This window comes from Manis javanica, chromosome 12, assembly GCF_040802235.1.
Source record: "Manis javanica isolate MJ-LG chromosome 12, MJ_LKY, whole genome shotgun sequence".
NCBI lineage: Eukaryota > Metazoa > Chordata > Mammalia > Pholidota > Manidae > Manis > Manis javanica.
In genome coordinates, this window is record NC_133167.1 from 19,207,782 (window position 1) to 19,233,020 (window position 25,239).

The 25,239-nt window shown below is 39.8% G+C and overlaps 1 protein-coding gene across 2 annotated transcripts in view; it reads right to left on the bottom strand.

Annotated features, from left to right (window-relative positions):
- Nucleotides 1-227: 227 nt before the first annotated feature.
- XRCC5 (X-ray repair cross complementing 5) overlaps nt 228-25,239 on the bottom strand; it is a 92,646-nt gene continuing 67,634 nt past the window's right edge. For both annotated transcript variants that reach the window (XM_037016439.2, XM_037016440.2), the window contains 5 exons: nt 13,481-13,590; nt 11,758-11,854; nt 9,908-9,975; nt 1,233-1,307; nt 228-470 (listed from right to left, as the gene is read on the bottom strand). In XM_037016439.2, the coding sequence (XP_036872334.1) occupies nt 456-470; nt 1,233-1,307; nt 9,908-9,975; nt 11,758-11,854; nt 13,481-13,590 (365 nt within the window). In that variant the 3' untranslated portion in view covers nt 228-455. The remainder of the gene's footprint in view (nt 471-1,232; nt 1,308-9,907; nt 9,976-11,757; nt 11,855-13,480; nt 13,591-25,239) is intronic.

The window sequence follows — 25,239 nt, forward strand, 5'->3', positions numbered from 1 at the left end:
TGAGCTCTGACTGCCGCTGGAGGACCAGACAATGGACTGCACCCTCCTGGGGGGCCTGAGAAACTCACCAACAACGTGCCATAGTTTTGGATGAGAACTTCAGGATGGCTGCAGTCCTCCCCAATACACCAGGTCAGGATGAAATCTATTTTCCAGAAACTCCAAAGCACAGGCATAATATGCTTTGTGGTGACATCAGTAAGACCGAAAAACAAACAATGCACCAATCAGAAATAAACGATGACTTTTTATAAACTTATATGGGGTCTAAATTATCCCTTATATACATGCAGATACTCATTCCACAGAGACTTAGGAGATTCATTCTCATACAATCGGCAGGGATCACCTCCAGAGCCTCCGGGTCCCCCTGAACGGCCTCCTCCAGGTGGTTCTGTATAGAACTCCCAGCATGAAAGCAGTGGCGACTCTTAGATTCCCCACACATCCGTGACCTATATCAAGTCCACCTGAACAAGAACAACATATTTAGAGAGGAATCAGGCCAACTCTAGACCACTGCATCTCTGGTAAGAGAGTTTCATGTCAAGGGCTCTCTTCACTGGTGGCATGCATGGACTTGCACACTTACTGTTAACTATTTTAGGAGTTAAATACCAAGTATGTCCTCATTATAGTACTGAGAATTTCTCCATTAAAAGGCTGCAAGTTTTTACTAGACAGCTGTCACGTGCGGCTTAGCAGCAGGAAGTGTGGAAGATGGCTGCAAAACACTGCGGCCGAGACTCCCAGTGCCTCCCAGGTGTCCAGCCACAGTGTGATGAGGTCCAGAAATCCCCAAATGCCCACCAGTCTATTTTGTTTACATTAAGCTAATGGAGAACATTAAAGAATTAGGTTTTTTTAAAGACTATTTTTGTCAACCCACACAAATTGCAGGTTGTATTGCTTATTTTGGTTGAGAGCAATTTCAGTAAATTATGACATTTTGCCACTAAAGGAATAGCCTCACCGGCTCCTTTTTAGTCCTTCAAAGGAGAGGATTAAACTGAATGAACTGAAACCACAGAGCACAGGAATTGCCATTATGAAATTACCTATCTGGTTAAATTTATATAATGGCAATAAATAATAACATAGGGAACTTCTGGTGTGTGAGAAATTAAAACACAAATAAGAAACAAGTCTATGATAAGCAGCCTCTGAGACTATATTTACAGTTCATGTGAATTCAATCATTAGAACACCTGGTATATATTAAAAATACTTACTAAATCATCAATGTCACCACCTTCTTCAAATACAGCTGCTGCATCTTCATTTGGATTATCTTTAGGGGCCAGAAACTGTGAATACAAAGTCAGGCACAAAACCAAATGACATTTTTGCCTCTTTTGACGGAGGGAACAGACTGCTAGTGTTGCCACAGTCAAGATGACTTGCTTTAGCAAAGCCTCACGGCAAATGGCCTCAAGGAAACACCACCCTGACGGACTCCCCTCCACTGGGCTCTGGGTGACGGCACCAACTCTGAGGGTGAATGGTTCATGCTAACTAGGCACCAGAAGCTCTTGCGAAGAGGCAGGAAATGAAGTGGCTCAAGCCAAGGCAGTGACCATGTGGAAGGTGCCATGTCAGGCACTGAGGACGCCCGATATCCCCATTTTGGCTTCCACAAGGGCTGTATAAGCTCATTAGGGTTGAGAAAAATAACCAAACTTCCCAAAGAGGTATGTCCTGGTCTCTTTTGAAGGGAGCATAAAAATCAAGTGTGTAGATTTAAAGCTCATAACCACCTATTCCTGAGCTCCATTTAGGATAAAAGAGGTAAAAGGAAGGGCTTCTTTGTAAATGACCTGAAACACAAAAATAGGTGAGCTTGGGAGGTTGTTCAATTTCTTGTCTGTAAATCCTTCAATTTGTGTTAGAAATCATTTGAAAACTACACTTACCATGGAGAGCATTTAGTAATGTATATAATTATTGAATCACTATGCCATACATCTGAAATCAATATAATATAGTAGTATATCAACTAATTTCAATAAAAAAAAGAAAAATCATTTAAGAACAGTGAAGTGGAAGAGGAAACTTCTAGCATACGCTTCAGCATCAGTATGCTAGACCTGGAGCTTCTACAAAGCAGATACATAGAAAAGCAAAGGCCTTGAATCGAAGACAATAAGGCTCTAGGAATGAAACTCAAATTTTTAAAGAGTAGTGAGTGCCTTTGAAAATTATTCGAATACCCCTGCTCTCCATCTTGTCCCGCTAAGAGAGAGCAGTCCAGACTTCCTCCAAGGCATATGGTACCTGCATCTAAGAGCTAGGTTTTATCAACCACTTAGCTGTCCTAACAGCACAAGGCGATCTTTTGGTATCCTAAGTACTTAAAATGGCAGCAGGGCCAAGCCTGAAGGAGTGTTTTCAAGAGAGGTGGGGGTGGGGCAGCACTCCCTGGGTCAGTGTGCACGGAGCAAGTGTGGGCTAAGTGATGGTGATTTTCATTCCTCTCTCTCCTGCTCATTATCATTAACTCCCACATGATTTTCCCTACATCAGGAATATATAGCAAAGGATAACACTTACCCAAATGGGGTGAGGAGAATAAAAGTAGAGCTGTGTTTTGCCATAAACCTCTGTGGCACCATAAGCAACCAGCACTTTCCAAACACAAACTCCCTGGGCTCCATGGCTCTGTAGTCTACTACATCTTTTATCACCCCTTAGCAGCCTGCTACATGGCAAGTACTTACTGATGAAGCACAGACTCTAGCAGCTCCAAACCCCATTCCCTCCTCACCTGCAAAGGCCCTTTCACACTCCAAGTACAGGATAGATTAGGAAAGGACTACCTGCACAGCATGACCATGGTACTTAAACACAACTGGCACACCCGTGAGATGAGGCCAAGTTCCTGGGAACAGAGGAGTGGCTGCAAACAAACCCATTTCGGCAAGTGCTAAACTCTGCAACTGCTTTTCCTGATAGATCTGCCTCACATCCTGGGTAAGCAAATTACGGCTAAAATCTGGGCTGCTGTCCATTATGCTTCCCAAAGCCCAGGGCAAAGCTGACCTTTTACATATATCACTCATCATCATCAGAGGTTTTAGATGCAAGTAATTTCCAGGCTGCGCTGTGTGACAAGGAAGCTAGAGACAGAGCAGAGAATTCAGTGATTGGCCTGCTTTCCTGATAGAAGTCACTGGTGCTCTGAGCACAGAAGAGAGGAGGAGTCAGCTCACATCTCTTCTGTGCTCTTCCTTCTGTGATATGTTGAAAAAGTAAAGGATAAATAGAAAGGACACCTACATGACATATCCCTCCTTCCTCAAGCCACCATCATTTACTTGGGGTTACCAAGAAAGAGCCTCCTGTCTTGCCAATAGGTTTCAGCCCTGAATAAGTTCACTATGGATTCAACAAGACCAAAGAAACAACAGTAGAACGTTCTTGGGGTGAAAGGGTTTATACACAACTTTATTCCCACGGTGGACAGTCGGTCCGTCACTAGAATACCGTCCACTCAGAGTGAGTCAGCATGCTGCAAGCCAGTCTCTGCCTTGGGCCTCTCTGCCCCCACAGCCATTTCAGTCTCTGTCCTTGGCGCTTCCACCACTCTAGCCTCTGCTCTGCTCTCCTGCAGCCTCGCAGCTGTGCCCCCATGCAGCCCAGAGCACTGGGCAGAGCTCTTTATATAGAATCAATAACGACCTATTGCCCACAAGTGTGTAGTGAGCTAGCCAACCAGGGCCAGGTGAGAATCCTGGCTACAGGAACCTTCACTTTATCCACACCTCCTTACTTGGAGATCTTTATGAAATGAATAAACTACCACTTTCCAAGTGCACTGAAATACAATCCTGGCCACAAGCAGAGAAATGGAGTCAATAACCTCTGTATAGAAACTTGCAGCCAAATCCTTCCGTAAGACTAAAAAACTAACACGCTTGTGCCCGGACCCTTATCAGTCCCCAAACTAAAAACAACACAGTTCCCATCAGGTGAATCCAAAGAAGCGTCCATGATGCAGATGTATAAAAGAATCAGGAAGAACCAAGGTTTGTTCACAGGTATTTTGTCTAAAATGACACACATCTGGGTTTAATACCAGTCATAGCTTAGTTCACACTATGAAGGTGATACAGCACAGAAAAGCCTGCAGCCTAGTGTGGGAGAACAGAACCATGACCTTAGCTCTGTCAGTTCCTCAGTAACCTGGACAAGCTGCTTGACTTTTCTATAGCTAATTTTCCTCAAAAATCAAATGGGATGACTACTACTTACCCTGCTTATTTCATAGGCTTGTAGTGAGTCTTAGAGTAAATAAAGTAAGCAAAAATGCTCTGTGGTAATACAGGTTTTATATTCCAATCCCAGCAATATATATGATATATATCCACCAAATGTATATACAAGAATATCCATTGCATTTTTAATCACAACTATCAAAGTTTGGAAGCAATCAAATGCCCATCATCACGAGATATAGCTGAATCATTGCAGTATAACCATAAAGTGGAATACTACATAGCTATAATAATAAGGAATGAACTACTCTAACATCATGAATGAATCACAAAAGGTATGATTCTAACTATAGAACATATATAGAACATATAAGAACAGGCAAAGCTACTCTCAAGTGAAAGATGTCAGAATAGTGGTTACCTAAAGGGAAGGGGGTTTCTGACTGGGAAGGTGTGGGGAAAATGGAAGTTCCTATGGCCAGGATCCTCACTGACCCTAAGCTACTCGATTATGTAACTGGCCTACTGCTAGGCTAATACTTCCACACCCTAGGCAATAAGCTATTATTGACTGAGTCACTACATAAAGAGCTCTGCCAGTGCTCTGGGAGGAGGCCTAGATGGAGGATTACAGACCTGCAGACTGCTGGATGCAGATGTAATTCTAGTGCTCAACCTATCACGGGGAGAACAAGCTGGGTCATAAACCCCTTTACCTTAGGAATGTTCCATTGTCATTCCTCAGTCTCACTGAATCCATAGTGAACTTGCCCAGGGCTGAAACCCACTGGCAAGACAGAAGGGAAGCAGGAAGCCTGCTGGGGTGATGCAAACATTCTGTATTGATATGGGTGGTGGGTACCCAGATATATGAATATGTAAGAATTCATCAAGCTGCACATTAACGATTTGTGGATTTACTGTATGCATGTTCCACTTGAATAAAAATTTAAAAATTTTATCTTGAAAGTATCAAGCTCTAAACAAACATAAGGTAACACTGTGATATTTTGCTTATTGTTTTTCTTGTACTGGCATAAAGAACAACTACACCAGAGATTTAAGGCAGAAAAGGAAAGTGGAAAAGAGCAAAGGAAAATATCATGGGGTCCAACAGGGGCCAGCAGTTAGAGAAAACCATTCTCAAGAAATAATTATCTTAAATTTACTGTATAATCTTTCACAAGGCTTTGGAGATCTGTTACATGCACACAGAACAGTGGGTATACTCTTAGGAGAGGGAACGTGAGCATCTTTTCTTTATGTGGATATGGCTGGTGGCATTCTAAGGTGGAGGCATGGAGAGGTGGCGCCATGGCGTGGTGGAAAGATGACTATAGGAGCCCAGGGGTGTGGATTCTAGTTGATTCTGCTAGCCACAAACTTGCTGTGAGACACTGAGCAAGTCAACTTCACCTTTCCAGACTGTGTCTGTAAAATGACCACATCACTAAGCTCTGAGCATCTATGATGCTAAGGTGGGAATCAGTAAATGTCAACAATAGAGAAGGCTAGATAAGGGCAGCTACAAGGAAAACAGTTGCAAAGAAGATGATTTTTTTTTCCATAGAGCTTGTATCAAATGACTATTTAGACATAACTCAGCCTCCCAGAATCCTATGAGAAACAATACTCCAAAGTCCTGTGGATAAATCCTGTCCTCTCTGTGCTCTTAATATGGAGTAAAAAGAATGGAGGACTGGGGTCAGTTCTAGAACGGGAGTTTGGGCACAAGACTTACTACAAGATCTCAGACACCTCTCTTCACTTTTCAGGGCCCTACATTTCTTTACCTATAAAATAAGGAGTTTGGACTAGATCAGTATATGTTCATGTTCTGTTCTCTGAGGTCCCAAGGGTTCCTCCATCTCCCCTGTGCACAGGTAATCCCCATCTGCTACTCCTACTGCCCATCAACTGAGGGGCATAACCTTTCTTGTTTTATTTATTAGGCTCCCCTGAAAGCTTTCAGTCTGAAAAATAAAAACTTAGGTAGGAGATCACCAGAATTATTTCTAACTGAGTAAAACGCTATACAATTTAAGATGATCTCCTCTGTCTTATTAGTTAAGAAGCTGGCTTGTTTAAATTCTTCTGAACAGCATCATTATCAATACTTTGGACCAGATAATTCTTTGTTGTGGGGCTGTCCTTGGACCACAGGATGCTGCCTAACTTCCCTGGCCTCTCCCCACTGTGGGTCAATAGCAGGCCCCTTGTAACCAGTGAAGGTTCCTGACAATGCCAAATGTCTCTTGGGGAGCAAAATCACTCCTGGTTAAGGACCACTGTTCTAACCCTAACACAGGGTAGCAAGAAGCAGCTCTAGAGAAAAAAAGAGGGGCAAAAGGACTGGATCCTTCCTGATAAAGAAGATACACTTCAAATGAAGAATCAGCCTATCTGCCTATCTTGACCTTTCTGTAAGTCCGGGTCTTGCTGACTGTGGCCTGGGGCAAAAACTTCTGGAGGCTCCTGGAATATGAAAGGATAGCCATGCCACCTATCTACCAGAGAACCATGCCTCAAGAATGAACTGATGGGGGGAGGGCCCGCAAGAGCTACACAAAGACTATTCCAAACATCGAATATTAACGTCGTGCCCAATAGTAACAACTGGAAACAGAAAATGTGAAGTGAAAGAATTGACAGGTTAATGACAATAAAAGTGAATGTAAAGGAGGGGAAATATTTATGTCTAGACTTCACAATGAAATAAAGAGTAAATTTAAAAGAAAGTGGCTACCTAAACTTACGTCATGGTAGAACTTTCTATTTCTACAGCAGGGTTGACTTACCTATATTTCTCAAAGAACCATAAAATCCACACATTTCTGGAATACACAGGAGGGAAATGGCTCTCCTTAAGATGGGCAAGTGTAGAGTTACGGTTTAATTCCTGGCTTTAAAACGGGCATTCCTGGCTAATTATTTCCTTGCAAGTCACGAACATTAAATAGGAATAATTTGACAGCTTGCCAACTTTAAATAATTTATGGTAAATATCTTCAAAGAACTTAAATGGACTGTGAGAACTGCTCTTCATCTCTGATTATAGTTGTTTCCTTAATTGATTATTTGGGAAGTGACTAATCTTAACACTGGCTTTGGAAACAATGTAAATGAATATTTCTATGCATGGTCAAGGTGATTATACTTTCCTAACTTGGCTAAGAGAAATAGCTGAAGCATGTTTCCCCTATTAAAACCAACAGGCACTAGAATCTCACTCAGTAATTCTCCCCATTAGCATCTGTATGTGCATGTGCACTCTCCTTTCTACACTTTGCTCCAAAAATCAACAGGTGCCATTTAAAAACCTTTTTAATACAAAAGATTAAGTTTTCACTCTGAAAAACAAAATGAAGGGTTCATGTGATACTGAAAAAGATATGGTGGCATGTGGATGCTGATGCTGAATTGCAGTAACAGGCTTGGCTCTACCATGTTTACTGTATTCTCCTTATTCAAAGATGGTGATGTTTTCAGAGATATCTTAAACCACAACCAACTGAAATAAGTTCTGCTGATATTAGAATTGTCTATGGACATCACCCACACCTAACATTAACTGAAATTCCTCTCTGCAGCCTATTTATCAGACATTAAAATTCCTGACAGTTAGGCTCTTTGCCCTTAAATTCCAAAGATGGTATCACACTCGCAACAGAGAACAAGCCTCAGACAATTTGCAAGAAGCATATCACCCCTTCTTAGATTTCTTTCCTTTCTAATATTACAGGTTCACTTAGCTGTCACACCTTCGGTTAAGATGCACTGCTGAGAAGAGCCACTTTTATCAGATTAGTGTGTGCCTCTTCCTCCAAAAACAGTAGTATGTACTCAACTCTCAGCTGAATAATAAATATTTTTAATGTAATGATTAAAATTAATTACTTATTTTACTTGTTTAAGAAAAACTGATTGATATGCCTTCAACTTATGTGATGGTTAATTTTATGTGTCAACTTGGCTAGGCTATGGTGTCCAGTTGTTATGTCAAATACTAGACGTTGCTCTGATGGCATTTTGTAGGCGTGACATTTACAGTCAGCTGACTAGATTACCCACAATAATGTTGGTAGGCCTCATCCAATCAGCTGAAGGATTTCTGCCCCAAGACTGTAACACAGAAATCCTGCCAGAGATTCCAGCTTGTTGGCCTGCCTATGATTTCAGATTTGCCAAGTCCCCACACTGTGTGAGCCAGTTCCTTAAAATAAACCAATCCCCCCTAAACCCCATGTGTGTGTGCATTCTGATTCTCTCCCTCCTTCTCTCTCTATTGGTTCAGTCTTTCTGGAGAGCCCTGAATGATATATGGCAGTTCAAAGGGGGAAATATAACCATGCCACTGTAAAAGTAACAAATAGAAATAAAAACCAAGCATTTCAACAATATACTCTTGAGTACCGACATACTCACAGTATTGACTGTGGCAAAAGATGGCACAGACTCTGTGGCACCCCTTCTAAGACGATCATCAGCATCTTAAGAGTATGCTTCTAAAATTCCAGGATCCTACTTCCTGAAAGCAGGGACCATATCTGTTCCTCAACAAAATGCCTTTGCCAGGCAAAATGCTTAATAAAAATTCTTGTATATTCTGACTAATTCTCTTCTAAACAATACTATGGTTTCTGCCAAATGCTTTCAATGAGTTGAAAACTCAAGGCATTTTTAAAATTTGGCCTGAATTTAGCCATAAGATAACCTTGCAGCCTTGTTCCTGCCATTCCCCTAGCCAGTCCCAGACCAAGCTATTCTTAGCATGTTTAGTTTTTTTTGAGTCTCCATTGCTACCTTGTAACTGATGGCCTGAGTTCCTGGAAGGCGAGGTGCATCTTCCCACCCAGCAGTGCCCAGCACAGCAGAGGTGCAGCACCCAACTGCCAGCTGCCGTGCCAGGAGGTGTGCTTGCAGCATGGGATCGAGCAGCCACTGTGACAGAAGCTGAATGTAATCATGCACTTTCAAGCTACTCAATTCAACTTCATTAAAATTTCATCATAAACTTGGGGTATAATGAAAGATTACTGAGATAAATAGCCACATGTATTTGACCACTGGCTGATGCAGAGTCAATACTTGTACATCAAACAGGAAGACGTTGGTATAACTATGTGTCAATATAAAACTCATGGGGTCTGTGTATATGGGGTCTTGTACTAAAAACATCTGGGTGTCCTTACTCTGGAATACTATTGTTTCTCTACTTCACTGCACAGTACAATCACCCGAGAGGCTTTAAAAACTCAAAACCAATCCTAGGTCCCATCTCACTCAGGGAATCTCTGGGGCTAGGACCTTGCTATCAGTATATTTTTTAAAAAATTGCTCCCAAGTGATTTAATACGTGGCCAGGGTGAGAATCACTGGACTACATGAATTTCATAGCCTTTACCAGGGTCTAGGCTAGGTCTGGTGTGCACCATGGGTTTCAGTACCTCTAGAACTAATGAAGCTGCAATTACAGGTGGGTTCTAGAAACATTACCATAGCTTATGGAAACCTGAGATTATAATTTCTCCCATGCTGCTGCTGTGGCTGAGCCATCTCCCTCCTGGCCGAATAATGAATGGGTACGCTAATTTAGTTATCCTTAAAATTTAACTTCATCAGGAAGATGGGCATCAAGAAAATAACATCCATTGCAGTAATTCATCTAAGAATGGGGAGTTATTCCTCAATACCTTTTCAGCTTCCTCAGCTGTGACAGAGCTTCCAGAGGCTTCATCTTTGGTGATAAGAGTAATTCCATCTAAAAAGTAATTCACAGAGTGAAATCCAAGCACAAAGAATCAGTCTCAATCCTAACTTCATTTGCACCCACCTCCCCTTCCTATCTCTGTACCAGAGATTTTTTTAAAACTATAGAAACGGTCTTCTCTATAAGAAATATGAAACTATAAAGATATTTAATTCATATTGTTCCATCTTACATATCCTTTCTCCTATTTTTCCTTATGTAAAAATAAGGCCACATCTCAAATGCTACCAGCCACATGAAACCCTGCTTGACTGCATCTCTCTGTTACAATTCTCACATCACTCTGTTTATCCCTTTGAAATGGCTCTCATCCTATCTTATCTTGTGTAATTATTTGTACCTACTTTCTCTCTCCTAGAGGACTATACTTTTCTTTAGGGCAGGGACTAGGTTTTTTTTTATTTATTCATCTTTATACTCCCTCAACATAGTAATAACAGAAGCTCAGTAAATAAATAGTCATTGAGTGACTGCATACTTTGGCCAATAAGCATCAGGTACCCAATATGGGCATCTGCGCACTTGGACTTCTAGTAGTGTCATGGCTATTGACGGAATGGTAAGAGACCTAAGGTTGGAGGAAACATGCTTTTATGATGGCCATGACTATCATTTAGCACAGTAAACCAATTTTAGCTCAGTGACAGCACATCAAAGATAGAAAATCTACCCTTTAGTATTCTTCCTAAGATTTTCTTCTGCCTCAAATGGCTGATACATAATATACTTTCAAAAAAGCACATCCATTTGTACCTAGAAATGGCACAGGTCATGTGTATTCTCTCAGTAATATATAAGCTCTCAGAAAATATGTATCTTGTGTATGTTCTGTAAGTTTCTTTTTAGCAAACAATATGCTCGAGGCAATCAATAAATACTAAAACCAACTTCTTTTATCTACTAGGTTGGCAGCAAGCAGAGACACACAAGTTGATTTGAGTAAGCCCCACTCACCAACCTATTCTAATTGCTTTTGCTCCCCAGTGTAGAAGCGAAAGGGTTGAAAAATTAACTGTCAGGGAAATGGTTGCCTGTGATGAAAAGCTGTCTGTTAGAAGCTGGACAGATAGGTATGTAACTAACTCCTTTATGTAGAAATTGCACAGAAAGAGGCTGAAACTAATTGTGGGGCTCTACTTCAAGTGAAGAGTTCCATACTTTTCAATTGCTGTTTTTATAATATGTGTTTTATACAGATAATATTTTATACTTGGGTTCTGAAAGAAGATCAAGTTGTAAAAACATGGGCAAAGGGCACGGAGGAAATCAAACACTGAGACTAAAGCTAAAACAGTGTATGCTGCTTGCTTTGCAGGTTGTACTTGCATCAGTCACTTTAAATCAGTGAGGACCTGAGTGGCTTTGGTGAAGACTGGTCTGCTGATAGGAAAAGTCTAAGAACACGGCAATGAAAGGTAGCAGGAGGGCAAAGTATGGGCGAGGTCAACGAAATCACTGTGGATCCAGCAGGCCTGAGAAGGGCTAAGAATACAAGAAAAGGGGCATTGCCTGTCCACAGGACTTCCTTCAACAAATAGAAAGGCACAATCTTGGAAATAGGTCACGCTGCACAAGAAGTCTAAGGTGGGACATGTTTACTTACTATTCATTCTTTGTATTTATGCTTTTTAAGCAAGATTTTTAGTTCACTGAATCCTGAGCATTTTCTAAATCCACATGGAGAGCCCTCAGGTCACCAAGTGTCACATAAAAAAATTTACATTTAGAAAAAACAGCATAAATATTTGGAGAAAATGACAAATGACACCTTACCCTGAACGACAATTTCCCAGAAATGATTTAATTGTTTAATTTCCACTTTCTCTCGAAGGGTTTTCAGGAAATCATTAAAGCGCTGTTCTTCCGAAAACTGTGGTGGCAAGTGGGGGCAGAGGAGGCGGCAAGTCAGAGAAATACAGAGACGATTCACCGCCCCCAGACCAAAGGCCTGTGTAAGCTGAATCCACCATATTAATAAAGAACACATAATATGTTCTTTTTTGGTAAATGAGAAACTGGCATTTCAAATCTCAGCTTTGTTTGCTGCAAACTAGAAATCCTTCCATCTGTGAAAGGTACACAACTTCTCAGAGCCATACAGTATTTTTGGTGGTCCAGGACTTTGTTTTCTAACCTTTAATATAGACAAATTCAAACAAAAATAGAATAATTCAGTGAATGCCCATGTACCCATCACTCAGCTTCAACAATTATCAGCTCAGCCAGTCTTGTTTCTATGCCTTTCCTTCTCCAAAAACACTCAGAGGATTTTGAACAAATGTCAATCATATTATTTTACTTATTAAATACTTCGGTATACAATATTTAAAATATAGAAACTTTTTAAAAAATACAAAAAAATTCTTTAATAGGAGCAAATAACCAGTCAGTATTCACATTTTTCCAATTATAAAATGCGTTATTTTTTACATTTATAAAGAGTCTCTGCATTAAGATTGATGGGTATTTCTTAAATCTCTTTTGATCCTCCTCCATCTCTCTCTGTTTTTTTTTAAAGAAATCTAGTGACCTGGTACTTTCAAGGACATGTGGTGGCAATAGTGCACAGCCGTATTATCAGACATTCCATTTGCCTGAGGCAGTGCTAAAAAAGCAATACATTTCACTACTTTTTTCCATCTTATCAAATCTTTCTCCACCTGACTGAATCATCCTTAGTCTTACACTAACTCTGCCAAAACTTTGTCTTTTGTCTCTAGGGCATTTGGATCACCTATTCTCAATCTTTTATTCCATTCTAATTTTAACATTTTCTCACTTTCTTATCATCATTCTTTATAAGTACCTAAACAATTCAAGGATTTGTTCACTCATTCAGCAAATATTTACTAAGCACCCCATAACTAACATACACTACAACTGTGCCTACTTAAAATATCCTTTCTAATTTAAGCTTGCTCACTGTTGCCTACAGTTTATGTATAAAGGCCTAGAAATAATTTGGAAGATTTTTAGAAGTGTTTTCTAAAATTCCTAATAAAAAAAACAAAACAAAAAACCCACACAAAAGGTGGGGGATAGTGGTACTGAGTAATTAATTTTTAGTGTCCTTTTGTGCCCTGGCATTCAGATCCCTACTCCTGTTCTCAAAAAATCCTTCTCAAAATAATTACACCAGTATATATTTCCATCCATTTCCTTAAAATAGTTAGTACACCTTTACAATAATGACTGGGTCACCAAAGGTTACAGATTTCCCTGGTTCCCTAAATAGAAATCACATAGCTGGGGCTAGAATGTAACAAAAAGCTAACTTCCAAGGGTAAAATGCACCCATCTTCATTCCCCGTCTCCCCCCCACCTCCCCCGGAGAAATGACACTGATAGTAAAAGAGTCAGTCGTTTCTACTTCTCCTGGCGTGTCACTGCTATTCACAGTGAGGATGATTTCTTCCAAAGCCCAGGCTTACTTGTGGGGTGCTGTATACCTCTTCCCTGTGGTGATGGCCCACTGGTTAGGAAGAGGAGACATTACCTGAATGGCTTCTTCCCGGAAGGCTCTGATGCAGTCCATGCTCTTCATAAAATACAGTGTTCCGTTAGTATCCAAAAACTGTTCTATGTGATTTGTTAGCTGCTGACTCGCTAGAATGTAAGAGACAGTAAGTTTATTTTCCTCAATTTGAGTGATGCTTGTTAGAGAAAGTGTAGCTCTTCTGTGTGTCTGTAAGTGTCATGATTGAAGAGCCTTTAAGGCCAGTATGCAGAAAAGCCACTCTTCCTCTAGGAAGGTGGAAGGAAAAGGGAGATGACATGCAAAATGCTGATTCCAAAAGTCTATCTTTGAAAAATTTGGGTAATACTTAGTGATATTTGTCGAGAAACAAAATTTAATTTCTAAAATGCTTAGAGTTACAGCTAAATGCTCCTTTTGGGATTTTAAACATTAAGGGTTTTTTGGTTTTCTTTTGGGGGGGTAATTGTTGTTGCTTTTTATTTTGCCCTCAGAATTTTGGGGCCATTTGGGTAATTCAAAACTGCCTTTCCTGATGAAGTCATAGGAAATAGTTCCTCTAATCCCTCCCCTAATTCCATTCAGGATAAATGTCCAACAGTGCCAGACAGTGAAAAGTAGTAAGGCAGGGACAGCCATCTTCTACCAACCCAGGTCAAATTAGGAAAGACCAGCCCTCATCTTAATTTAATAACAGCCCTTTAGAATGAGAAATCATTGCTACACATCTTTTGCCCTTAGCTGAACCACATACTCTCTACATCGCTCAGCACTCTACAAACCACAGAAAGAACACTTAATAAACAGTAACTGTCAGCAAGCAACGTCATAAATGGTACAGAAAGAGGAAATAACAGGAATAATGTTACTATTTCCAAGATGGGCTGCAACCTGAGGCTGCCTCACAAACAAATAATTTTTCAGTATGAACAAAAAGCAGAGGAAAATGGAAACAAAGTCATCTGAGGATGTAAGCTGCTGAGCAGGTCAAAACTGACCCTTACCATCTTTGCAGAAGAACACACCAAGGAAATGTGCACATCCATGGGATAAAGGCTCACTCTCAACATGCCCCCTGAAATCACTCACTAAGTGGCTGTTTGGCAACTTACGCCAAATGGTCAAGATATGCTAAGACTTCAATATGCTATTCTCATGGCCTCATCTGGGCATTCTAATAGAGATAAATGTGTGTGCACACACTGATGAAAACTACTTTTAAAGCTTAAGGCCATGAACTATATCAGTGCCCTGTGCACGGCTCCATGCTTTATGAAAGACATCAAACTCAGTGCCATCAACTTATTTCCTAAGGATCTTGCAGCAAGTGGAAAGGATTAAAAAACCGAATGAAATATTTTCTAATATTATAATTTTGCAGAAAGATAAAAATATTCCCAGTAACCATTTCATCTCTTCTACTAACCAAGAGATTATGATCTCTAGTATACTAAAGTACTTAACAAACTTGAGGGATTAAAGAAACACTTCCCTGCAATTTCAGAAATCTTTACCAATGTATCCTGCAGCAGAGAATTAATATCCACCAATAATTCAAAGGAGAAAAAGAATGTTCAGATGGGTCTTTTTAAACAAGGTAAATAATACAACCCTGATTAGTAGGCAGAGCAGAAAACCCACAAGAAGCTCCAAGCAATGGATACTATCTCCCTTTTTCAGCTTGGAAAGAAATGTTTAGTATTTCCTATACCACTTTCAGCAGCCTGTTTCCTCAGATAGTTTGATACAAAATTTGCTCAGAGTTATATATCTGGGTACAAATAAGAGCCTTTACAGGCAGTAATTCCACAGACTCCAGGTTTCTCAGTTCTTTTGAAATGAGAATAAGGAATCTAAGCAAGCTATAATGTAAATGTTTCTTTTTGCTTGATTTAATGCTAATTTAAATTAATTTAACTTAGTATATATTTATTGTGTAGCTATGACATGTACGACACTATGCTATGCTCTGCGGAAGACACAATTAAGTTGAACATCCTTGCCTTTGAGGAGTTTACAGGGAACATATATGTATACAAAAATAATAATAGGAAGTAACTGTGAAGAAGACTATGAGTGGTATGGAAATATTTCAATTGATCTAAAATTTAAATCTTTGGTAATCGTAAGAAAGTTTCATGAATTAACATGGCTTTTTAGCTGGGCAATGAAAAACATAATTTGGCCATATAGCAGAAAACAGAATGCGCAAAAGCATGGAGGAACAGAGATGGGAAAGGATAGGGTTATGTTTGAAGTAGAGCAAATGGTCCAGTACACCAAGTCCATGGACAGGAGTAGGGCAAGAAAAAGAGTAAAAATCAGACAAGAGAAGGTCAGAAGGGAGTTCCACGAAGAAAGACCAGTATGTGTGAGGGTTCTGAGGCGAGACAGAGCTTGGCTCCTTTAGCAAGTCTGGGCAAAAAGGGTTCAAGAACAATCTTTTAAGGAACTACAACATTTAGAGGCTGGACAGAAGGGTGGGGAGCAGACAAAGGAGGCTAAGAGGGAATGGTAAGGGAAACAGGAAAAAGCCCAGGAGGCTGTGGTATCTCAGGTACAAAGAGAAGGGGTTATTTAAAGAGGAGAGATGTGTACTGCGTCTAGACTATTACATAAAGACTGCATGGAAAAATGTATGAAGAGCAGAAGGAATTAAGGACTGAAACTTAGGGAGTCCTTAGACCTGGGAGCCCATGAATCAACTAAATTGGTACTGAATAGCTTTGCAAAACACATAGCTTCCTGACGCATTTTATCTTGACATATGACACACACATGTGCACACACAGTTGCCATCTTAGAGAATAATATTCCAGAGACTAAATCAAAGCAAAAGGAAAAGCCCACAGTCCATAAGCAGTAATGATATGGGAAAGAAGGGATACAAAAAAGAAGTAGGAGTCTCATTTAACAACGAAGTCTTTATGTATTTGTGGGCCTATTTAGATCTAGTTTTCTTATTTACATATAAGAATCTTCTGTGTTTACCAGGGACACAGGTAGATAAGCATATCCAAACTTCCAATAAATTCAATGAATACCAAGAACCAGATTTTGCCCCTCTAGGAATAATCAGTTACATGGCCTGTGCATCTGGCCCGTGATCTGAAATCTGTCCCTCTGTCTAGACTATTTTGTGGTTCACCATCATGAACCTTTGAACACTAGCAAATAGCTATGATAGATGATGCTTTAATACACTGAGTATCAGAACGGGTTGTGGACAAGAGACATCCCTGTGATTTTTAATAACAGTAAAATATAAAAGTGACTGACAAAAATAATATTCTACTTTGGCTGGATTATGCTTTTGACTTCCCCTACCTCCCCAACCCACACGCTGGAAATGCTCCTTATCAGGGTCCTCTTCTCTGCTTCCACATCAGTAACAGGACTATGAATGGCCTGGCAGTCTTCAGACTCAGTAAATCATAGTCCCAGTTATAATTCACCAAAATGCTTCTCAGAATTAGTCAGAGACTCAATAATACTCATTAATAGCTAAGATAAAAAATGACCATTGGAAGGGCCATCTATCTTAGGATACTAAGTCAGGCAAGGGCCGTCATTTGTCTCAAGGAGTCTCAAAATCAAAATGTCTGTTTTGGATTTTGAGGATTTAAATATGAACATTATATATTAACCCATCATCTTATATAAGGACTATTTATAACAAAAAATTAGTTTCAATACAATTTTAGTGTTATATTAAAAATACAATCCATATTCAGAAGTGTATGTAAGAGGAAAATGGCAGAGTTCTTGTTTAATCTGAAAAGTATTTTCTCCCTCCCTAGAGAACACATTCAACACCATCCAAAGTCCTCTAAAATGAATCACCTCCTTTAATGTACAGTCACTAGGGCCAAAAACACCCAAGGCCATGTGCTTGTCAGTCTCTGACTTTATATTTACTTACTACCCTCTGTTCTCTGCAAAGATGTTTCCAACAAAGTAAAAAGAAGTCATTTATTGTGGTGATTTTTCCCTCCATCAGATGGAGCCAAAAAAGCAGTAGGTTCACTCATCTGTCACACATTATATATACAGGATGGTAAGACCATCTCAAATGACTTTGTGGAACCCAGGCATCATTCAAGATGTTTCCCAATTTAATCCTTCTCACTATCTCAACACCATGTGAATTTTACTTATTTAACAGGTGCACATTTTGCAGATGGCAGCAGTTAAATCATTAAAAAATTTTAAGAACAGATTTACATAGTCAACAACAGAGGCATCTTTATAAAACAAAATTAAAAAGTGACAATAAAATCAAGCACCTAAATAAGTATATGGTCAGGTCAGTCATTAAAAGAATAAAAGAATGTCTATCAAAATAAAACTCTAAGCAAGTCATCTAGTCCGCCACCAATTAAATCCATGTGTAAATTACAATCAATGTTTTAAGCCAGAAACTTACAAGAAACATTTTGCCTGATAAAAAAATGAGTGTTTTAATATAGGCAACTAAAACAGAAAGGGTCATAAAGAGCCTTCCTTAATGTCTCTTTAGTGGAAGGCATAATTAGTCATTGTGGGTAGAGGCTATGAATATATCAGGGTCCAACCAGAAGAACAGAAATCACTCTGAATATTTAACACAGGAAATTTAATGCAGCGATTGTTGCACAGGTGCTGGAGAGCTGTAAAGTCCACTAAGAATGGCCCTGAAACCCACAGATTAGGAACAGTAGGAAGCCCTTTGCACCCCCTGGCAGTGTGGGAAAACCAAGAGAGAACAGCAGTGTTACCTAGAGCTCACGGGGCCTGCCTGTCCAAGGGGAGCCACAGCCATGGAAGACTGGAGATGGTGCCCAACAAACACAGGGAGAAAGAGAAATGCCCTGGCTTCACACGCCCTTCGCCTCTCATTGGCTGTACCCAGGTCAGAAGCCAGCAGACCTGGGAGCCAGGGAAATGCAACGTGTGGGGGGCTAGCTCTGCTCCACCCTCCCCCTGGGGCACATGGGGCAAGTGGGAGGAGGGGATATCTAAGGGCCACCTGGCCCAGTGTGTTGATATGAACCCACAGAGACGGATGCCCTATTTTATGCCCTGGATATGTCCAGGAGGTGGAAATTAACAAAGTATCATTTCATTTAAATAATAAGGGAATATAAAATATGTAGGTTTTTTTCTTTCCTTCTCCCTAGTGAAGTAGAGTACAAAATTCAATTAAAAGTTATTGAAAAGGTTCACAAGGATATTTAAACATTTCCCAGCCACTTTAATTTTTTTTAGTTGTACTTCTGTAAAAACAAATATGATTTTCATTTCTACTTGACACATCTTTAGAGCTACATACATTTCTTCTCTCTTCAGGTTTAACATGGTGACACACAGCGAACAGCTGCCACATAACTGTGTGGACCCTGACAATAAACTGGAGAACGAGCCCTTCCTGTGCGTGTCCTTTGAGAAGTCAAACATACTTCTGAAAATTTAAGTACAAAAAGAAGGCATCTAAATATTTTTCTTCTAAATGAATATGCTGACTTATTTCTTAAATATTCTGTTTCTACTTCCAAAAGAGTTCAGATCGAGGATCCTGGGCAGAATTTGCCCTGAGGGTTTGGACTCTGTGGTCTGGCACTTCTGTTTTTGGTTTTGCAGTCTCTGATGAAATATTCTTACTGGGGAAAAAGAAATCACTGGGTGGTATAAGCTTTACAAACCTGAAAAGGACATTCGCACGTGGTCTTCACTTTAAGCAGCTGGACTGTGAAGTGGACACAGTTCTGTCCTGTTCTTTGCCTCTTCCCTGTCCTTCCCCTGCTCAGAAATTGTTCTGCTAGACTCTTTGCCCCAGACTTCCTCATCTAGCAGATAGAAGATGCCTGCTTCCCTTTCAGGAGCAGAAGAAGTCAGTGGATCAGACACAGCGAACACCACAGTCACAGTACTATGCACAATCAGTGGCACAGGAAATTGAACTAGGGTATAGAAAGTGCTGCCCACCTCAACCGTATAGATACAGCCCTGGCTGTTTTATTGTTCCTATTATTATTTTTCTTACCAAAAACTAAAAAACTCAATTAAATTCTCACCATTTAAGCTCCACAAGTTCAGTCACAGCCTATTTTTTCATGCTTAATGATTTTCTCATTAAATGCAGTAATTTCTTACAAATTGCACTAATAAAAGTAAATCCTGCTGGGTGTTTTACCCCCTTTTCAAATGCTGCCTTTTCATTGATGTGTTAAATTAAAACCCCAGGCACAAGCAGCGGAGTAAATGCAAAGTCTTTATTGTTAGAGTCCATTCCTGCAGACTATGAGAGCTCTCATTTTGTTTTTGTTTTATTTGAACTCCCGTGTCCTACTTTGTAGCCACAGAAGAATGATACTGGAGGTCTCTTGGTCTTAGCTCACTCTATAAGAAAGGTGATAGTGTGAGCTAATGAAAAACTAGATAAATGGCACTGGTTGTAAGCTCACTTTATGGTGGAGAATAAACATTATGACACGTCTTTTCATTCTAGGTGAATAATATTTCTCATCTTATGTAACTTGGCTATAACACTGATCTGTTCCCAAGTCAGCTGTACTACATTTCCTGGTCAACAGGTAGTTTCCATGGCATTCTATGGTCTTTTCATTGTTTATTAAAAAACATTTAATTTAACAACTAAAGACCCACTGAACACATCCCTCAAAACCTAAAAGTCGTTAATATTTATAGAAAGACCAAAGAACATCCACTCTTTAGTGTCACTAATTTCCCCAATGGCAGAAAAGAGTGCACTTAAGTACAAAATTGGGACATGACGCTAACCTAAGAAAGAAACTAAAGGAAGACTTCATCAAATGAGGAAGTGATTTCTTTGGCTCATTTACAGTTGACATATATGCCATATGCTTGGAAGTATGTGATCGGGGTGTGCATCAGGAATAAAGAGGGCAGAGAAAGGGTCTCCACAATTTTCTAAGGTCCTAGAAATTCTAAAACTTGATGAAGCTTACTAGAAGTGATATACAGAGAATGAATAACCTTACCATCTAGACATGATCCCATTCCAGATGGACAGTAGGAAGGAGGCAGAATGCAAGATGACAGCGTTTGGTACTATAGCAATCTTAAAGCATCTGTCTAGCTTTATATTGGACTGGATGTCATCAAACTAATGCAGGAAGTAGGCAGAAGAAACCAAGTAGCCATAGCAACAGTGCAGCCAAGAGGAAACGCTCTGGAATAGACCAATCTGGCAATGGGAGCCAATTAAAAGTTGGTAATTGAATGGAATGGAAATTCATGTATGAGTCGAAGAGATACAGTGAGTGGTGAGTCACTCCTTAGCAAGGAGAAAAATAGGCAGCCACTAGCTGAATGTGCTTCTGTGGACAATGTAGGAGGGAGAGGCGGCACACAGTGTTTTATGATGCCTCAAGAATTTGAACCATTCTTAAAAGGAAATCTCAAGTACCAGAAATTTTAAAACAACTGTATTCCATGTGAAAAATCTTTCTACAATTTGATAAATAATGATGCCCTGTGCTTATATGGTATCTTCCTTTAAGGACCACGCAGATATTTTTTTTTTCCTTTCATTTTCCCCTCTACTTCTGATTTTGTGAAAAAGGTTGTATAATAATATTCTAGAGCTCAAAATAGATATTGTATTTTTCCACATTTTTGATGGGGCTAAGATTTATGAATTGATCCAAAGAACCTGATAATTAATTCTGCTGCAATTCAAAAGTTCACACTGTTATTATTTCCAAGCACTCCTTTGTTAAGGCAAGCAATGGAAACAAAAAAATTGGTATTAGCCAGCAGTATTCAGAGAACATCTCTTTAGACTAGGATTTGGGGATGAGAAAAAAGAATGAACATTCTGTGTGGAAAGAACATCATGAGCAAACAGAGAGGCAGGAAAGCCAGTATCACAGGTGTAGTAGCAGGAATACAGCTTGGTTTGAGTACAGGGTTCACAGAGGAGACATGAAGATGGGTCCAGAACGGCAGGGTGGGACCAGTCTGGGGAGAGCCTTGAGTGGGGGACTAATTTTAAAGACATGGGAGTGATTAAGAAGGGCTGACCCATAATCAAATCTGTGTAATAAGAAGCTAAATCTTATGAAATTTATATAGTATGAGATGAACAGGATAATGAATAGAGGATGCTACAACTGTCCAATGGTGAAGTAATAAAAGCCTGGATTAGGACAGTGGTAGGTAGAATGAAAAGGAAGAGACAGATCAAGAAAATCATCAGAAATTAGAAGAGAATTAGAATTAGGTACAGAGTGGTCAGAAATGCTCATCAGCAGTAAACTCAAGAGGTAAACAACAAGAGCAAAGAGAGGCTGTTACTTCTGGGGCAAGTCCTAACAGCACCCCCAGCACCAGCGTGCCCCGTCACTTAGGCTGTTGGTCCCACTATACCTTTCTTCAGGCCCTCTCCTCTCCAGCCTATTATGGCTCAGGTTATGCCAACCTCCTCCATGAACCTATCCAGCAGCTGCCACCCACATGGATCTGTAGTCACACTCTGCCTTCTGTGTATTGCCTTGGAGGAACTATCTGTGCCTCCACCTAACTTGCCTCTCTAATCTGTGCCCTAGACCCCCTTGGCACAGGGGTCTCCCTGACTCAAGGATCTCATCCAGTCTTCTGTCTTTATAGACCATCTCTATGGTGATTTCTCCCAGACTTACATTACAACACAGACTTTTCCCCTTAAGTCCAGACCTGTATAACCAACTTATTAAGTCTTTCCCTTCTCAGTGAATAGCAATTCCTTCCTGTGTGTTACACAGGCCACAACACTTGGGAGTCATCCTTCACTTGTTTTTCTCCATACCCTGTACTCAAACCATCAGCAAAACCTGCCAATTCTACTTTCAAAACATATCTAGAACCTGACCTCTTCTCATTACATCCACCACTCCCTTTCTCACTTGGATTACTATAGTAGCCTTCTAATGCAACTGTCTACCGTGCCCATTCTTAACATGGCAACCAAAGCACCTTTTGAAACATAATTCAATCAGATCACTCTTCACTTAGAACTCTTCAGTGGTTTCCAACTTCACTCAGAGCAAAAGCAAAACATCTGGGAGGTCTGTGTGATATGCGCCCCAGCTTTCTCTCTACACTCACCTACTTCTTTCCTCCAGCCCCACTGGTCTTCCTGATGCTAGATGAAGCCACATGCACTCCTGCTCAGAAGAACATGCTGCTCTCTGTCTGCAAAGCTCTCCACAGAGAAATCCACCAGGCTTTCCTCAATTCTCTATTCAAATGACACCCCAAAAGTGAGCCTTCCTTGATCATCTACACAGAAATCACAAGCCTATCTCATTTCAGCATTCACTGTCTCACGACCCTGTTTTAATTTTTTTCTATAGTGTTGTCATGAATTGAATGTTTCCCCAAAATTCATGTCCTTTCCTGAACTTCAGAATATGACTTTATTTCAAAATAGGGTCCTTGCAGATATAATCAACTTAAGATGAGATCACAAGGGCTGGTGTCCTTACAAGAGGAGGAAAATGTGGACACAGACACCCAGAGAGAACTCCATGTGAAGACGAGGGCAGAGACCGCAGTGACACATCTATAAGCCGAAGGCACCAAGGACTCCAGCCATCGCAAAAAGCCAGGAGGGGGCCTGAAACAGATGCTCCCTCAGATTACTCGGGTGGAGCCAGTGCTTCCTACACCTTGATTTTGGACTTCTGGACAAACTGTGAGAAATAAAACTTCTGAGAGAAAATCAACTTCTGTTGTTTTAAGCCAGCCAGTTTGTAGTTCTTTGTTACAGTAGCCCTAGGAAACTAACACAAGTTCTTATCAGCATTTGACTTGTATCTTTTTATTTGTTTACTGTCCATGTCTTGCCACAATAACTAGCACATGGTGGGATGCAAGCCATTTGCTGAATGGACGAACAATGAATGGTCTAGGCTTCACTGGTTTACTCCTCTAACAGCCTATGGAATGGAGATGTGCTTTTGTATTCCTTTAATTTAAACTCATGCACTGCATATTCAGTACTGGTTATCACTAAGGGGAATGGGCAATCTACAACTCTAATACCACTCTTCAGTTTAATTTTACAGACATGGAAATGGTTAAAATAGCTCTATGGAGGGGGGAAATCAGACAAAGAGTAATGTTAAGAGATGTATGCAAGTGTGTGTGGCTATGATTTCCAACTTTGTCATGACTATATGCATACAGGCATGTTGATGTCACTTATAAGTATGACTTAGCCCCATCCATTGTGTTTTAAGCATTTTTTTTTTCTCCTTTTAGACCAAGTTGCTTGATCCCATGGGGAATGGTGGGGGAGGGAAGGTTCCCAAAATAGAGTGTCTATAGCTATAACCTTAATTTGCCATTCCTTAAAACAATTAACCATTTTGACTACAATATAGAGCATTAACAGGGGTTAATAGGGTTATTCCTAGGAAAGAGAGAGTGAGAAAGCAAGACAGAGAATGTAGATGCGGACAGGGTTTGGAAGAGAGGGGGACAATGAAGGAGGAGACTTCCCCTTTTTAACCTTATGTACTACTATATGTCCATTTGATTTTTTTCCCTGAGTATGGACATACTTTTTAGTGAGGAGAAGCCTAAGCAACTAAACCATCTTGAAACACTTAAGAGGCATCATATAAGCAGACAATAAACAATTTTTGTTTCTAGTGAGTTTCTGGTTCTAGTGAGTCCTAAGTGGAAAGACATTTTTCGTGGGTTGGCATTTACTGATGGTGAAAGAATACTTTGACTTCACTGATCCTTTTATTTCTTTTGTTCCATTCTTTCTACACCATCTACTTCTTTCTATTACTCTTATACTTAAAGGACAGATTAAAATGGACCTTAGAAATTATTTAATTTCACCCACTGTCCCCATGAAAGTCTACTAATTAGAACCAGATCTACTACAGGCAAATCTTTAATTTGGTTTCAGCCCTCCCTATAATTCCATACATTTAAAATGTCAATGTTTAAGTCTTGTTGGCTTCATTATAGTCCATTGAAGAGTAATTAGAAATGGAGAAAATTATGACATAATCCAACATTAGTTATTCCATATTTTTTCTAAGTGTATGGGATAAATAATGAATCCATCAACATAAACCCATGCTTGAGAAAAGCACCAAAGAAACAAATGAAAGGAGGGAATATGAACCTATAAACTTTCCAAATCTATAAATATTGACTTAAGACTTGAAATACCTACTGTCACTAAAATGTAAATTGGCTTTCATTACTCACAACTAATCACCTCTGTGTTCTAACAAGTTCTTGAAATCTACACAATTTTTCCTGTACTAAGCTTTTCATTCACTAAAACAAATGAATTCCTCCTATGAAGCAGAAACGTCTAAAACACAAACATATCTTGTAATACACGGATTTAAGTTCTTTTTTAAAACTCCGATACCCAAAGACCTTTATTTAAAATACACTTTATTTACCTAGTTTGACAATGTTTTCTTTATTCTGTAGAAATTCACTTGGGTCCCTAGATTTTTATTTAGCTAGGTGAAGTAAAAATTATAAAGGTATCACTAGCCAACAAGGTCTCAAGGTGGACAACTTTCATTATTAATAACATCATGGAGAACAACTGCACATAAAATCAACAGAGATATAGATCTGAACAAACTATCACCCAAAGTGACCTGACAATTTACAGAGCCCTCAACCTAACAACAGCAGAATACATATTCTTTTAAAGGGCATATGGAACATTTATCAGAATAGACTAATACACTAAACCATAAAATTAGTCTCGATAAACTGAAAAGGGCTGAAGC